Source organism: Fundulus heteroclitus, unplaced genomic scaffold, assembly GCF_011125445.2.
Source record: "Fundulus heteroclitus isolate FHET01 unplaced genomic scaffold, MU-UCD_Fhet_4.1 scaffold_99, whole genome shotgun sequence".
NCBI lineage: Eukaryota > Metazoa > Chordata > Actinopteri > Cyprinodontiformes > Fundulidae > Fundulus > Fundulus heteroclitus.
In genome coordinates this window covers 567,016-584,246 of record NW_023397461.1, presented here as the reverse complement: position 1 = coordinate 584,246, position 17,231 = coordinate 567,016, and the positions used below count along the sequence as shown (strand labels likewise).

General features: G+C 45.1%; 1 protein-coding gene and 1 long non-coding RNA gene across 10 annotated transcripts in view; both read right to left on the bottom strand.

The window, feature by feature from the left end:
• Positions 1-201: 201 nt before the first annotated feature.
• Positions 202-17,231, bottom strand: part of syt14a (synaptotagmin XIVa) — a 45,248-nt gene continuing 28,218 nt past the window's right edge. For 3 of the 7 annotated variants that reach the window (XM_036135063.1, XM_036135065.1, XM_036135066.1), the window contains 2 exons: positions 13,269-13,346; positions 4,463-6,987 (listed from right to left, as the gene is read on the bottom strand). In XM_036135063.1, the coding sequence (XP_035990956.1) occupies positions 6,674-6,987; positions 13,269-13,346 (392 nt within the window). In that variant the 3' untranslated portion in view covers positions 4,463-6,673. Of the gene's footprint in view, positions 538-4,462; positions 6,988-13,268; positions 13,347-17,231 lie in introns of those variants that run through there. The other 4 variants (XM_036135064.1, XM_036135067.1, XM_036135068.1 and 1 more) reach the window with 4 other exon arrangements.
• Positions 594-3,869, bottom strand: LOC118562600. Of its 3 annotated transcripts, none has more exons than XR_004930688.1 (2): positions 3,846-3,869; positions 594-2,684 (listed from the first exon to the last, which is right to left on the bottom strand). It is a non-coding gene; the product is annotated as an uncharacterized LOC118562600 (long non-coding RNA). The 3 variants fall into 3 exon arrangements; XR_004930686.1 differs by lacking the exon at positions 3,846-3,869 and adding an exon at positions 3,548-3,575; XR_004930687.1 differs by lacking the exon at positions 3,846-3,869 and adding an exon at positions 3,020-3,043.

Below are 17,231 nucleotides of genomic sequence, written 5' to 3'. Positions count from 1 at the left end.
TGGAGAGGTTTTATTTTTCTCAGACACGCTGTGTGTTGGACGGGGGGGGGGGGGTGGGGGGGGGGGGGTTCTCATCTGTTCTGCATTTCCCCTCCGATTCGCCAGCAGCCACTGAATGTGAAGCTTTTATTTTCTCCTTCTAAACCACTTTGTTCTGGATGAGGAATGCTGTAAATTGTAATCTGGTGTTATTTTTTTTTCTTTCCAAACTGATGCTGAGATTATCAGCTCTGTCTGGGCTACAGACTTCAGTGAGTTAAAATATAGGACAGATGTTTCCCCTTAGAGCAGCTCCTCCAGGAACTGTGTAATAATCTACCTGGAAGTCAGAAGCAAATGTTCTGGATGTGGAGGAGACGCTTTGCTCTACACTGGAGGCAGCGAGGAGACGGAGCCGCAGCCTGCAGGACATCCTGGAGCTTCTCCTCTGCAGCACCACGTTGTTCTCTGAGCTGCAGGAAGATGTTCCTCACACCAGAAGCCATGGAGCTCTGCAGAACAACTTCATGTCCTCCATGACTGCAGACGTTGCGCCACCTGTTGGAAGATTTCTAGCGATGCAGGATGAAGCTGGACACCAGGAAGAAGACACGTTTTCTTTTTGTAATTTTTTAATCAATAACATCGTCACATAGAAATTCTTACTGCTGTAAATTCAAAAACATTTTTACAAATCCAAGTCAGCGTTAATTACAGGAGAAAAGTACATTTCAGGAATGTTAAGACACGGTGACAGAGCTGAAAACAGTAAGGCACCGATGCCGTCTGTGGCAAAGGTAGTTTCCCCAGACCTGAAGGAACCAGCAGAGAGAAGCGGCTGCATCCGTGTGAAACGTTGCTGCAGCTCAACCAGAGCGCCGCGCCTTTGGTCTGCTGACTCCTCTTTGACTAAAAACACCAGCTGCTAAAAGAATTAGTCCTGAAATAATCCTGATTACTGCTGGAGTTGGCCTGCAGGCGGAGCTGCGTGGAAATAGAAATACACTCGCTGACAAAAAGCAGAGAGCCCAGAGGTCAGCCATCCGTCCTCCCATGATGCTTTGCTCCCAGCCACACGGACTGGGTTCAGTCCTGGACGGGATCAGCTGGAGATCTCCACACATGCAGGACCTCAGCAGCTTCCTCTGACTGCTGACGGCACCGAGGTCCATCACTGACCTGCAGAACTCCTCAGGTCCAAATCACAGAGCTGCAGGGTTCCGTCAGGAAGGGAGTTCACGTAACCGCAGCTTCTCAACTCATCTGTAGAACACCACAGACTCAGCACCATTTCTTAAACAGAACCTTGCTGTGCAGATCCAGCAGAACCTCCTCCAGCAGCAGAAGTTTCAGTCAGACGTCTCAGATGGTTGTGGAGGACTTTGGGTCCACTCTTCTCTCTAAAGGAACCTTCATGTGGCGTCAGTGTTTACGCCACTTAGAACCGACCCAGCTTGAGCTGCTGGCCAGAATTCCTCAGACTGGACCTCAGAACACGTCTGGGTTCTGAGTTCACGGTCCACTCAGCGCCTGCTGGGAGCCCGGGTCCTCTGGCTGCAGAGGAAGTCCTCCACCTCCATGCTGGACAGATCACAGTGGCTTGTAAAAGTATTCACACCCAGGCTGATGGTTGCTAACGATGAATGGATCTGATCTCAGCACAGATGCAGCCGCTCTGAGGGCTTCAGAGATCAGAGATCATCGGGGAGGAACCAGCATCCTGGAGTCCAGACACACAGCAGATAAAGTTCTGGAGATGTTTAAGCAGCTCAGGCTGAAAAAGCTTTGACCGTCTCACAGAGTTCTGGAGAAGGACAGAGGGGCAGCCGTCCACCTGAACCTACAGGCTGAACGAGGAGAGCGCTCATCAGAGACACATGGTGACTCTGGAGGGACTGCAGAGACCCACGGCTCAGGTGTGGGACACGTCGTCCACATGTGTGGTCTTTATGGAAGAGGGACAAGAAAAGAGAAACCATAAAATGTCCTGTTTGCAGTCAGAACCGTGGTGGAGACACAGCAAACATGAGGAGGGAGGAGCTGTGGTCAGAGACCAGGATGTAACGCTGTGTGGAGAACTAGCACCGTCAGACATGGTGGCATCACGCTCTGCTCCCCTCCAGCAGGGAAGATGGTCAGAGCTGATGGAGGGAGCCAGATGCAGGGCATTCTGGGAGGAAAACCTGCTGGAGTCACCCTCCACCCTGAACATAGAGCCAGGGCTACAACCGTTTAAAACATATTCATGTGTAAAAACGGCCTAGTCAAAGTCCAGACCCAACCCCAACCCAGAATCTACATGTGATCTGACTGAGCTGGAGCTGAACGGGCAGAAGTTTCAGTCCCTAGATGCTCAAAGCTGGTAGAGACAAACCTGAAAGACGTGTAACTGCAGCAGAAGGTGGATCCATAAAGTATTCACTCAGGGGGCTGAATACTTTAGCACAAGGCCCGTTTCAGCTATTAGTAAAAAAAATCATGTGTAATTTTGTTTCTGCTTCACAATTGTACACCGCGTTGTGTTCACATAAAATTCATAAGAAGTTGTTTGTGGTTGTAACGCGACAATATGTGGAAAAGTTAAAAGGGTGTGAATACTTTTACAAGCCGCTGGTGTTTGTGCTGTGAGGACATGCTCCTTCATGCAGATGCAGCTCTGCTAACCTAACCTCCAACATAACCTCCAACATAACCTCCAACATAACCTCCAACATAACCTGCAACATAACCTAACCTGCAACATAACCTGCAACATAACCTGCAACATAACCTGCAACATAACCTCCAACATAACCTGCAACATAACCTAACCTGCAACATAACCTGCAACATAACTTAACCTGCAACATAACCTGCAACATAACCTCCAACATAACCTGCAACATAACCTAACCTGCAACATAACCTGCAACATAACCTAACCTCCAACATAACCTGCAACATAACCTGCAACATAACCTGCAACATAACCTAACCTCCAACTTAACCTGCAACATAACCTGCAACATAACCTGCAACATAACCTGCAACATAACCTAACCTGCAACATAACCTAACCTGCAACATAACCTAAGCTGCAACATAACCTGCAACATAACTTAACCTGCAACATAACCTAAGCTGCAACATAACCTGCAACATAACCCAACCTGCAACATAACTTAACCTGCAACATAACCTAAGCTGCAACATAACCTAAGCTGCAACATAACCTGCAACATAACTTAACCTGCAACATAACTTAACCTGCAACATAACTTAACCTGCAACATAACCTGCAACATAACCTAAGCTGCAACATAACCTGCAACATAACTTAACCTGCAACATAACTTAACCTGCAACATAACCTAACCTGCAACATAACCTAAGCTGCAACATAACCTGCAACATAACCTAAGCTGCAACATAACTTAACCTGCAACATAACCTAACCTGCAACATAACCTGCAACATAACCTGCAACATAACCTAACCTGCAACATAACCTAACCTGCAACATAACCTAAGCTGCAACATAACCTGCAACATAACTTAACCTGCAACATAACCTAAGCTGCAACATAACCTGCAACATAACCCAACCTGCAACATAACTTAACCTGCAACATAACCTAAGCTGCAACATAACCTAAGCTGCAACATAACCTGCAACATAACTTAACCTGCAACATAACTTAACCTGCAACATAACCTGCAACATAACCTAAGCTGCAACATAACCTGCAACATAACTTAACCTGCAACATAACTTAACCTGCAACATAACCTAACCTGCAACATAACCTAAGCTGCAACATAACCTGCAACATAACCTAAGCTGCAACATAACTTAACCTGCAACATAACTTAACCTGCAACATAACCTGCAACATAACCCAACCTGCAACCTGCTCAGAGAGCTCATGCACGCTGTAATCTTGGCATAGATTTTTTTTCTGTCCATTTTTTGTCAGTGAGTGCATAAAACTCTACGCACTTTAAGGCAACTGCCAGCAGGCTCCAGCTGATGCTCAGCGGAAAGCATGGGTGAGTTCTGAACGGGTTCTGAACGGGTTCTGAACGGGTTGTGAACGGGTTCTGATGATCCTCTGATCAGCAGCTGCTCTGATAAAGGTTGTGCTTCACTTTCGCAGCATCAGGAATGGTGGGAGCTGCAGAAACGCTGGACAGAGGAGTTCTGCCGGCCTTTAGAACCCTCGGTTCTGCAGGAGGGAACATGAACAGAGCGGAGCGGCGCCGCTCAGTGAAAGCAGAAGCGACCCAGAAGCTTTCGCACTATTGCTCACAATCGATGCGTTGGATACAAAAATAGTCAAGAAACATTCAGAGATAAAAAGTTTAGGCCAGAATATCAAGAAGTTGCTGAAGTCAGAACCCCCCCCCCCCCCCCACTCCCACATTGTAAACAGCACACACAGCGTTCACCACCACAGTAAAGCTCTTTCCTCTGGGCTCTAAAGGTACCCCCCCCCCCCCCCCATGCAGTCAGGGCGGGCCCTCCCTGCGGCGGGCGGGGCCTCCCTGCGGCGGGCGGGGCCTCCCTGCAGCGGGCGGGCCCCAGACGTAAGGCAGAGGCTCCTGTGTGCACCCAGGCCGGTTCTGGTAGCACCAGAGCAGCGGAGGTTGGCGTTCTGCTGCCTGTTAGCCGGACGCTCGGCTCATCTGACGTCTTTACAGATCTTTGCTCCAGGCACAAAATGCACACTCAGCGTTTGGACCGGTCCAGACCAGGACCTGATAGACTCGTGTCACTCCATAACCCGGTCTTCAGGAACCCGTCCATGCAGGAGTATTAAGGAAACACATTTATGCACAAACTCTGCAGCTAAATTCACGTTTAGCCTCAAATTAATTTCCCCCATTTACAAAAATCTGCAGTTTCTATCCTAAATTCACTGACTGTAAAATGCTTTGGTGGCGCTTCCTGTCATAGCTCAGGACTAAAACGGAACCAAGAGGCAATAACCAAGTTATCAGCATGTAGTGGGTAATATCATGATTAGCAAAGGCATGTCCATGTAGTAGCAGCTTGAAATAAAACGCTATGCTGGAAACTATAACTGGATCACCTCTGCAAGGTGAGCTGAGCACATCTCCAGATTAGCTGCTAACGCCATATTAGCGCCTAATAAATCCGTTCCCTTTGGTTATTACGCACATCTATGGCTGGTAAGAGATTATAAACCCATATTTATGGGTTTATGTCCTATGTTTCTTCAGCTTTAGCATTAAAAGTCCACCGTCTTAAACAAGGTGTTGTTCCCAGATTACCGTATAATTACAGCTAACTGTATTATTAAAGGCTCTCTCTCAGTGTGACACAAATATTTCATACCACATGTTAACATGTTATAGTTATGTATGCATATTATTAGCAGATAATGATGTTAGCAGAGAATTAATCACTTAACATCCTATTGCAAGCTGTTACTACCGTGTAATTACGTTGTTACGGTGTTTGTAACTACATCACATCATTAATTATAAAATAAATTCATATGCAACATGTATTTACTAATTAACATCTTAACATAAACCGTTATTGCCAGCTAATTACAGGGAACTAATTTTAATAACATAAAATTCATATTTTGTATCAGTTATCATCTTATTACGCGTATTATATAAAATTATGAAATTTATGCTATGAACCCACTTGAGCATTATAACAGTAGTTTTAATCATGATTTTAATGTTGGTTATATATATTAATCTATATTATTTTTAATAACATAACTAAAGGATTCGGTTTTCACTGTCTAACAACTGAGCTCTAACAGAACCGGATCAAACGACTTTAAAGACCATAAATGTGTTCTGAAGTTTGGATTTTCTAAGCCTGACTGGGATTCTGGTTCTGGTTGTTTGAAGGACTTGCTGGGACGGATCCGCGGCACATTTTAGGGTTTCCAACCTACAAACTATGAGCGGCAGTGACCTGCTAGAGCAATTATTGCTAGTGGAGGCGTTTAAACGGGGTGAAAGGCGGTTAAACGGGGTGAGAGGCGGTTAAACCGGGTGAGAGGCGTTTAAACGGGGTGAGAGGCGTTTAAACGGGGTGAGAGGCGTTTAAACGGGGTGAGAGGCGGTTAAACCGGGTGAGAGGCGGTTAAACCGGGTGAGAGGAGGTTAAACGGGGTGAGAGGCGGTTAAACGGGGTGAGAGGCGTTTAAACGGGGTGAGAGGTGGTTAAACGGGGTGAGAGGCGTTTAAACGGGGTGAGAGGCATTTAAACGGGGTGAGAGGAGGTTAAACGGGGTGAGAGGCGGCGTCCCAGCCGGGACAACCTGTAGATTTGGGAGCTAATCCGGATCTTCTCCCAGACTGTGGCAGTGGGTTCAGAAATGGAGGCGTTGCCAAGAGAAGAAACGTTACTCGTTACAATATGTGGACAAATATGTTGGCAGAGAGGAGGGGCTGCTCGCTAAAAGCCAGGTCTGTGCTCTGGATCTTCTCCTGCTGGGCTCCATTGTTTGATGTGAAGGTGTGGCACTCAGGATTTTACCAACAAGGCTGTGAAACACAAAGGTGAGCAGCTGGAGCATCTTCTCCCTGAAGACCCTCGCCCAGACCCTCGCCCAGACCCTCGCCCAGACCCAGGGACAGACACAGGGACAGACCCAGGGACAGACACAGGGACAGACCCAGGGACAGCCTCGGCCGCCGTTGGACCGGCGCTGCAGCGTCACAGCTAGGACTCCAGCAAACTGTGCCAGCGGCAGACCTGCTGTCCTTTGGACTCCTTCATCTGGGTCCAGTGGGTGAGCTCCTCCTCTCCTGAGCTGTTCAGGCCCAGAGAGATCCAGCCAATCATCTCCTTCCGCTTCATGCTGCGCTTATTGTAGACGGAGAGGATGAGCGTGACGTCGGACAGCTGGAACAGCGCCACCTGGAAGATGAACGTCTCCTTGTAGGTCGGGTTGGGCTGACCTCTGCAGATGGACGTCTTGCACTTGGACATTTCATGGCCCATGGAGTTGAGCAGGGTCAGTTTAACGTAGGTATCTAGACAAGAAGCAGGTCAGTAATAAATTAGGATTACAGAGCAAAAAACCAGGTATTAATTGTAGGATATAGGAGGAAACATGGATCCTTTGTGCAAAAGCCTCCGTGAAGATTTCTCCTGCTTCCAATCAGAAGAACACAAACTGCTGCCAGTGAATTCCTCTGCAGCAAACTGTGACCTATTTTCCTGCTAAACTGTTTGCTCCTGAAATCATGTCGCTGCAGTAGATGTATAAGATTATGACCACATAGGATGCGCTTTTCTCCTGATGAAACACAAAGCACAGCTGCAAGTGCTCACAATAACTCAGAGCGGCGCAGCGTTACTTTATTCCTGTTGCTATGCAACTGCTGCATGTCTAACCTGGAGTAGCAGATGATGTTAAATGATAAAAACAGAGCCGTTCTTCAAGTCGCTGACACGTCGGCTTGGAGTTGAAGAAGAGGAGCTCTGCTAAAATTAATTGATTCAGGAAGTGCCTGGAGGAGCTGCTATTCTTTACTTTGACTTTGACACGGTGTCACGGCTGGTGGAAAGACGTTTACAGCCCACGACCAGTTCCCAGAGCGTCCTCCATCTGTGACACGGCTCACACAGCGTAGTGCAGAACTACACCTCAATGCTTTCCACTTCTGCCTCAGGCAACCAGGTGTCTGAAATCTTTTACAGGGGTCTCCATCGACAGCACCCCAAGAGTTTTTCTTTGGACTTTGGCTGCTTTTCACTCCTTGTACCCGATCATAACTACATACTGTCATCTTTAGTTTGTCACTGCAACTTCCCCCCAATGAAATGTGTCAGGGAGCCAGAGCAGCAGTCTGTGGGATTTGAACCAGGGAACTAGCTGCCTTGCCAGGACGCCGGTGCCCCTCCCTCAACATTCATCTGAAGACCCAAAATGAAGAATCTGGACAAGTGGATGCCAAGAAGTGTGAATGTGTGAAGGTCATGGCTTTAAGAACCAGGAAGAACCTGCAGAAGAACCTGAAAGAAGCTTTGTTCTTCATCTGAGCCTCTACTGCTTCTATAAGAAGAGCTAAATGGAAGAAATTCAGAGTAAGACAGCTGAGTTAACTTAAGCCAGACACAGGATTCTGCATTAGCTAAACGAAGGCAGGAGGAGTTAAATATTAATAGTTAAATATTTAATGGTTGACTCCATGGAGGTTCCTGTGTACCTGCGGTGACGCTTGAACGGTTGGCTGGTGTGAGTCAAAGAGTGAGCAGGTGTGTCCTGAATGTGGCCTCAGCAGACATTATAGCAGAACAAACATGGCTGCTGCCTTGGATCTGCTGCAGTGATTAGCCATCTGATCATGCTGACCATATGAAGGGACTTTTTTCCACTGATTCTCCAAAACCCCCAAGGATTGCAGAGAAATGTCAGTGTTGCAAAGGAGCTTGTACCAGAGCGGACTTTCCTGCGTACTCTGACCAAAGACAGCTAAATGTGGCGTCTACGTTTGCTGGGTGGTGAGGAGCAGCCGACACGTCCAGACCTGAACCAGAGACTGCAGCGTCTGTGCAGCTAGGCCACCTTTATGTGGCTTTTCTCAGCAGGAGGACACTTCATAGCATCCATGAGGGCTGTTCATGTGAGCTTCAGTCTTGCATTCAGTCGCTTATTATCACAGACCTTCTGCTTGTTTTTCTCTAAACTCACTGTAACCTCCACCTTGTTCTGGGTTTGTTTCTGAACGTCAAGTCGCTTCTTTAGGCGTGGCTTTCTCTGACAGGACCCCTTCTTCTGGTTATCGCGCCGCGCAGCAGCAACTTTACGAGCAGGAAAAGTCCCGGTGAGGATAAATAGCTAAATACGTGGATTAGTGACGATTAGAAGTCTTCCACTTCATGGATCAACATGATGTTTCTCACAGTGATCTCGTGTGTGTGTGTGTGTGTGTGTGTGTGTGTGTGTGTGTGTGTGTGTGTGTGTGTGTGTTTTATTCCACAGGAAAAAAAAAAGCAGCCAAAGTCCAAACAAAAACATTGTCAGAAGTATCTGATCAGAAGCAATAAAAGATGACATTAAAAGAATTCAATTAAAATATTTTATCTTTTATTTGTGCAGCTATATTTTATTAAATTGAATCATATTTGCTGTTAATAATTTGTCTGTGTTCTGGAAAGCACTTTTGTTCATCTTTGCTGTTTTCAAATGAGCGACATGAATACAACTTAAACCGTCGATTGACGATATAAATACGTTCAAATAAGGTACGAAAATGAATCTGGCTCTACATGATAGAACGGAGAACAACTTTTAATTGGCAGTATGTTCATGTTCCTACAAAACCTTAATTCAAAGCAAATGGGCTTTATGACACTAAGCTGAGGGGAAAGGATTCAGATTTCACCGTTTCCCATTTTCACTCCATTTCCAGGCAGAAATCACGACACAAACTGAACTCAAATGAAACTGAAAGGAGAAACTGGCGAGAAAGGCAATCACAATAGCTCTGTGAGAGTGTTTCGCCCTCGTCTGCAGCGCGCTCTGCAATAATGCTGCGTATTATGCTCCTGTCTAAGAGGGAGTATACAGAATGAATGGCTGAGGCTTTCATGCTGTCGAGTGCCAGCTGCTTTCCAGCGCTCAGCTCGCCGCCTTGAATCACACATTCAGTTGCTCTCTTTGACATAAAAGCAGAGAGAAAAAAATAGCCTTGATTTCTTCTTTGACTGCTGCTGAATGGGCTGTGCAGAGCTGTGGATGTCTTAAGTGGTCAGCAGCAATGCTGCAGGGCTCTTTGCTATTGTTGCTGAATGAGAGGGGCTGCGGCTGCTGATTGACTCAACTCTGCGGCTCGCTTCTGTTTTCAAATGACAGAAAAGGAGCTTTGAAAGTGCTCCACGTCTCGCTTCTCCCACTTTGTGAGACGCTCAAAGTCAATCAAGACATTGGTGAGTATTTTGCACAAAGGCTTTTTTCAGCGCTACCAGATGTGACTATTTTCTAGGTACAGTTGACGACTGTGGAGGTGCCTTTCAGGAACGCACAAACAAAATCTGCCAGCTAATTATTAGTTGGTCTCCAGTAAATTCAAGTCAGACGCCCCAGAAGTCAGAGGACAGAGTGTGTGTAATAGCTTTTCTGCTGAAAGGTGTAACAGCAGTTCATTTGAGAATGTCCTCATCAGAAACCAGTAATAACAATAAAAACGTGTGTTTGCTTTTTCATTTTAAAATACTAAATATTATATTGGAAAACCAGCTTTTTATTTTTGTAGTTAAAACAAATGAGCAGCAATTATACTTTGATATCCTTCAAGTTAAATATAGGAAGTAATCAGCAAAGAGAAGTATTGCTCACTGCCCATATATGGTCGAGCTTCCTGAGGAGAACATCCATAACCAAACATGCATGGACCACCACCCCACCAAGCATGCCACAACGTCCATCTCAGGGTTTCTACACATTTTACTTTTAGTGCATCCAGACACACATGTGCATGAAGTGGAACCAGGGCCCGGTTTGAAGGTTCTACTCCAGTTCTAAGAGCCTGACCTGAAGGAACGACACCGAGCCGAACCAGAACCAGTCAGACCTGAACGGACCCAGCTCTGCCACCCGAGCAAAGCGCACGCTCCCTGTTCCTCACTCAGGGAAAATATGGTAAAAGCCTCGGATCAAGGCTTATTCTGCTGGGTAAACCAAAATGGAGATTTTATTTATTTATGGTTTATTAGTTCCAGTAATAAACCGGGCCAGTGTTAGAACCGGTCCGTTTAGAGGAGCCTTCTGCTGATAGAAAAGCCCAGATGGTGTTCAGAGTCAGAGTCACAAGCAGCGTTCATAAATTCAGACATAAACTCAGAGCGGGAACTTGATAAATTGTTCTGGTCCAAAACAGAATGAAAAGTGAGCCCAGCTGAGGAGGTTTAATCATGGTTCTGACACTGTGACTGATTACTGGTCTCCAAGAACCTGCTGCCAGCGCCGGAACCCGTTTGAAGGACTAACCTGTGACAATAGACCCATTTATGTCACATAACCAGAGAAAAGGAGCCAGGTTGTTTAAAAGTCCTGTAACTGTGATATCAGTCTGGTTGAAATGAGCTCTAATTTATAAAACATGATACATCTTATTTACTGTCTTTATTTTATCTCCATGTTCTCCTTTTTAAGACCAGGAGAAACTTAAACTCAAGACTGTGTAGGAACCCTGCAAACTGGATTGATTTTGATTGAAAATATGACTTCAGAGAAGCACATTAGAGAGAAAGACAAAAACTGGTAAAAAAGGAGGGAAGGCAGCTGGATTTCATGCATGACGAGACACACATGTTGAAAAATGCAGCATCACGGTTTACAACAAGCAGGAGTCTTCATGGATGAGTTACCGACACAGAGGCTGTTCAGCTTATAATAATTATAAACAAATAGTTCAGGTTTACTCATGTTTTGCATCTATTGACAATTATAAATAAGTCAGAAAGCTACAGTCAGACTCTTAATGGAGGAAAAGACCAAAGAAACCAAATCTCAGGCGTCTCATTGATCCAAATCAGTTCATGCAAGTCAGAATTTTAAGGTAAGACTGCAGGTAAAACAATAATATCAACTAATTGTATTTAAGTCTTTTGTTCTTATTTGTGTATTCTGTAAGTTTATTGATGTGCTAAATAAACAGGCCCTAGTTAAAGCTAACTGCATAATGTAAATACAATAAAATACAACAAAGTTGGGCTGCAGCTATGTTAATAAATGACATAATTAACGGATTTATGCCACAGCAGCTAAAATTAGCTACAACAATCTCCTAAAGACAATTTTTATGCAGCACTGCATGCTTCAGCAAAACTCTTCTGTGAATAAAGTTAGCTCAGCTATGCAAAGGTAAACTAACGGCCCTTTTCTATCGACGTTTCAGCTCCACTCAGAACTTCTTGTGGTTCCGTTGACCCAGTAAAGTTCTGCAGATCCGGGCTTTGAGCCACACCTCCAGGCGGTGCGAGGACGTTTGTTGTGCTTCACAACTGTGCGACCAAAGCGTGTCGGCATTGTTGCTAGTGAGTATAAACTACTCCACAGTAGTTAGGTTAGGGAAGTTAGGTAAAGTGTGGCTGTTTCTCAGCCTGCTCTACTTCTATGAATGAGCAGCATTCTGTTCCCGTCACAGCTAGTTCCACAAAATAGTCCCAGCAGAGAAAAAGCAGTAATGGAAACGCTGCCAGAGCCGGCTGAGTCCAGCGGGGCCGGCCTACGCAGAGCCTGTGGAAAAGGGCCATAATAATAATAATAATAATAATAATAATAATAATAATAATAATAATAATAATAATTAATAATAATAATTTATAATACTAATAATAATAATAATTTATAATAATAATAATAATAATAATTTATAATACTACTAATAATAATAATTAATAATAATAATAATAATAATAATTATTATTATTATTATTATTATTATTATTATTATTATTATTATATAATTAATAATAATACTAATAATAATAATAATAATAATAATAATAATAATAATAAGCGAAGCCAAAGAGATTCAACGTAAAATTAATCAAACTGAGATCATGAATGAACGTGGGACAAGATAAGTAAACAAGCGTTAGATCAGCTAACATAAATTAAAGTAAGGCAATCTAAAATTAGCCAAGTTAAACGCGCCATTAATAGATTCTAAGCTAAAGAAATTTCAGCTAAGATAAGCAAGCTGAGATAACATAAACTAAGCCAAGTATGGATAAGATGAGGTAAGGAAAGTTAAGATGAGCTAAAATGTGCTGAACTGAGATTAGCCAACAATTTGTGTTTTTCTGCTTAAACCTGAAAATGATTAAGTGATGTTCATCTTTGTGTTAATCTGCAGCATTTCAACTAATAGCTCTATGGGAATAATTTTACTAAAGCAAAACTATTTTATTGCTGTCGTGCTGTTATATTTGATCATTTTTAGAAATATAAAAGTGTGTCTTTGTTACAGACTAGATTTAAACATAAAACACAACACTGATTCATCTTTAACATAGTTGTTTAAAACTGGTGAATCAAGCTTTAGGTAAAAGTGATATTGTTATTTAAACCTTATTAATATTTACAAAAACTACATTACATTTATGCATTTACTCCTCTTTGCAATCTGCTTGCAGTTTATGTCTCTGTAAATATCCATATAGTCTGGAGCAAATAAGATTAAAGGATTTCTTGAGAAAGGAACATTTGTGTAAAATGTCTGAACTGCATCCATGAAGGCACAGCAAAGGTTCAGGGTTTAGCACAGACAGCGGCTGACTGTGGGCGGGCACGGAGACTCACCTCTGATTATATAAACCTGGCCACCTATCAAGTGTTTCAGACAACAGAACAGCCCATCTGACAACAAGGGTTGGACAGCAGTAAGAAAAACAGCGCACCAAGATGTCAAAAAGGCAGTATAGGGAGCACATATCAGGAGCAGACATTACCAAAGATGGCCGGTAGGGAAAGAGAAAAGGGTCAGAATATCAAAAACATCACACAAAGTTGACAACACGTGGATCTAGGGATGGGAATGGAAAACCGGTTCCTGTTCAGAACCGGTTCCATGTTCCAGTTCCATGGCGCCGTTTGGCAGCTGGCTTAACGATTCTCTTATTGATTCCAGGCAGCACCAGAGCCGAGCAGCACGACTTACGTCACGTTTTTTACGCAAGTTACGCACACGGCATTCACTAAGCAATTACGACGTGACCAGGCGTAAGTCTGGAAAAGCAAAAAAATAAATAAATTACGCCCATCGGGTAAAGCGATCGAAAGTCTGGTCAACAAGGAAAAATCAGTGGATCATTAGCTGTACCTAAAACTAATACGTTCGTGGTGATTTAATGAGTTTAGCGTTAATCAATAAGAAAATAAAAGCATAAATTGTCGTCTGGATCACTGTGTAGGGGGCGGCCATTATTGCCCGACATCACATCCTGTGAGGTAATGTCACGGTAAGGCACTGCGCTCTACAACAACAATTATTTCAGATTTCCAGAGGACTTCACCACTGAAATTCACGAGAGCTATTGCTAAAGCAACAATGTCCACGTGTATGGCCGCTGGATGTTCCAATATATCGGGTAAAAGTGAAAAAAACATTCATGATCCACCACGGGCTCTTTTATTGGATTACCAATTTACCATCTAACTTCTGGCCAGAGAGAAAACACGTCGTCTGTAGCAACATTTAGAAGAAGAATGTCTTCAAGATGACATGAGAGACTTTTCATTAGGTTTTTCTTTTTTATAATGTAGAATTTTCCATAACATTTATTTACTGACCAGAGCGGCGGAGGGATACGACACACTTAGAAAGAATGCTCAGAAAGAGCCGCTCTGCCCGTATTTTCTGCAGTTTATGGTGCAATAACTGATGATAACTGCTGGAAGTAGATTAGGCAGATCACCATTTAGAGCAGAGATTGGTTCTAAAGATGAGTTTTATACTCATCTTATAACATTGCAGAACCCAACCCATAAACCGTATTTAATGCTTATTTGTTGTCTTTTTATGTCTCTAAAATGTTAAATTAGTATTACTTTAAATTTAAAGGTTTAATACCATGTCCATCTTTGTTTAAGAGGTTTAGAAAATGTCCCCAAATTGGAATCGATAAGAGAATCGATAAGAGAATCGATAAGAGAATCGATAAGGAATCGAATCGTTTCACAGAATCGATAAGGGAATCGGAATCGTGAAAATCTTATCAATTCCCAACCCTACGTGGATCCCTGTCAGATTTTGCTGCAGAAACTCTTGGAAGCTGATTTCGGAGATTATTGTGACATGGTGAGCTTTGCATGGACCATTTATGGAAGAATGCGGCCGTGTAGAAAGCACAACATGAGGAGGAACCTGGTATCAAACACTCAGGTCCTGCTGTGACCTATAAAGGGAAATTACCTCCTGGTTATGGGGACCGTTTGCAAAGTTACACACTCAGAAATTAACAGCAATATTTTGGAAGATTAAAAATGGGGATCATTTTTCATGAAGTCATTCATACATTTCTAAATGTCACCAAATTAGGTATTAAAAGGAGCAATAAGTAAGACATTTACTGTAAAATCAGCCTAAATTATTCTCAGTCGTCACTCAGGATGTTAGTAACGTTCCCTAGAAACAATCCTCTCCATCAACAACATCTTAGTCACATTTTTCTCCTTTTAACCCTATAGCTACGGCTGGTCGTAGCCAATAGGGTTAACCCTATAGCTAACCCTATTGGCTGGTTCCTGAGCCAATCACACGACAGGTCCCAGGGTTCTATTTCATCCCTACTGACCGTCAGAGGCGGTGCTTTAAGCAATGAATGATCACTCTTAGGCTTGTGCAGGTAGAGAATTAGTACCAACAAAGTCACCTGTGACCTACCGGTGATCAGCAGAAGTCTATATAGGCACGTTACACCGGTAGTTCAGACTCTTTTCATCTTCTCGCACGCAGGTTTGTTGTGAGCGTTTTTTTTCTACAGACATGTATTTTGCTGTATTACCGCTTTCTCCGTCAGCTTGCTGCCCGTTAGGGTTAGTAACAGATCCACCCCCTTAGTTTCTGTTTCTGTTGAACTTGCATGTTCTCTAAGCCATTACAGTCCTTTGTTAGGCAGTAGTATAAAGCTTGATACTCATCATTACTCCAGACTTTTTGAATTGAGAAAGCTTCCTGGAGAGGAAGCAAAACGTCTTCAAACTACAGAAAACAAGTCCAGTTGCTTTGTTTTTACTTTTTTTGGAATGACCATGACCTGGATGACTGAGAATCTTCACCAACTGGGTCTTGCATCTTCCATAGAGGCCCAATCAATTGGCTGCGCTTGAGGCTTTAGAACGCACTGGCCAGGCTTCTCGCACCAGGCAGCAGCTTGCGGGGCTCCACAGGCGTGACCGTCGGCCCCCTAATGCTTGGGGAGCTTCTGGCTCAGGACGGCACTCGTCTCCTTCGTCCGTTGCCCCAGCCTTGCCTCGAGATTCCGCTTCAAGGGTGGCTCAAGACCAGACTGTCCGGTCAGGGGCGCGGGCTTCGCACCCCTTTTGGGCTGCGGGACCAATTCGGCCCCCCCTAGGCCCCCAAGAGGCCGAGGGACCCTTATGGGATGCACTGGGGTTACCAGTGGTTGGACATTTTACCCCAGGTCAGCTTTCGCACTGAGGCGAAATGCACCCCAGATTTTTGAGGGGATACCGTCTCCAGTTTCGCCGCCGGCCCCCGTCTTATGGAGGTGTTCGGATGACCACCATCTGCAACCCTCTGAAAGCACAGGCACTGTCCAACGAGCTACGTGCCTTGCTGGTCAAGGCTGCAATAGTGCCTGTGGACCCCCTGCTGGATCCAGAGGGCTTTTACTCAGTCTATTTTCTGGTCCCCAGAAAGACTGGGGATCTTCGTCAAGTTCTGAACCTCAGGGTGCTCAACACCTACCTGAAGGACACGCCCTTCTGCATACTTACGACCAAAGGGGTTTTGAGGGCAATCTCCCCAGGCGACGTCAATCGACCTGAGGGATGCCTATTTCCACGCTTACCGCTGCTTCCAATGTGGTTCCACTGGGGCTTCTCTCCCTGCGCAGCCTGGCTCTGGACCCCGCCCATCAGGCCGTGCCGGAGGGAGGCTGTTTATACGGACGCTTCCACTCTAGGTTGGGGCGCAACCTGGCGGGCCCGCGTAGCGCAGGGGGTGTGGTCCACACGGGAGCAGAGGGAGAACATCAATGCCCTGGAGCTGCTGGCTGTGGCCCTCACACTCCAGACTTTTGTTCCGGGACTACGGGGGAAACGTGTTGGTCTGGTCAGACAACACCACAGTGGTCTACCATATCAACCACCAAGGTGGGTCCAGGTCCCCAAGACTGCTGTCCCTGACACACCAGCTCCTGGTTTGGGCATCATCTCGCCTCACCAGCCTCAGAGCGGCCTAGATTCCAGGCTGGAGCAACAGGCCCACGGACTTCTTCTCCCGCTCCACCCGGAGGTGGTGGATCACATCTGGGGGACATTCGGCAGAGCAGGCGTGGATCTCTTTACCTCCAGGGACACGGCCCACTGTCCCCTCTGGCCCACGATTGGCCCAGAACTCTCCTGTATGCCTTTCCCCTGTTGGGTCTGATTCCCCAGACCCTCCTGCTGGTTCTCCAGGAAGGGCACAGGCTCCTGCTGGTAGCCCCATTCTGGCCGGCGAGGACTTGGTTTCCTCTGCTGCGCAGGCTTTGTTACAGCTCGCCGATGCCCCTCCCATCCAGGAGGGACCTGGATGGG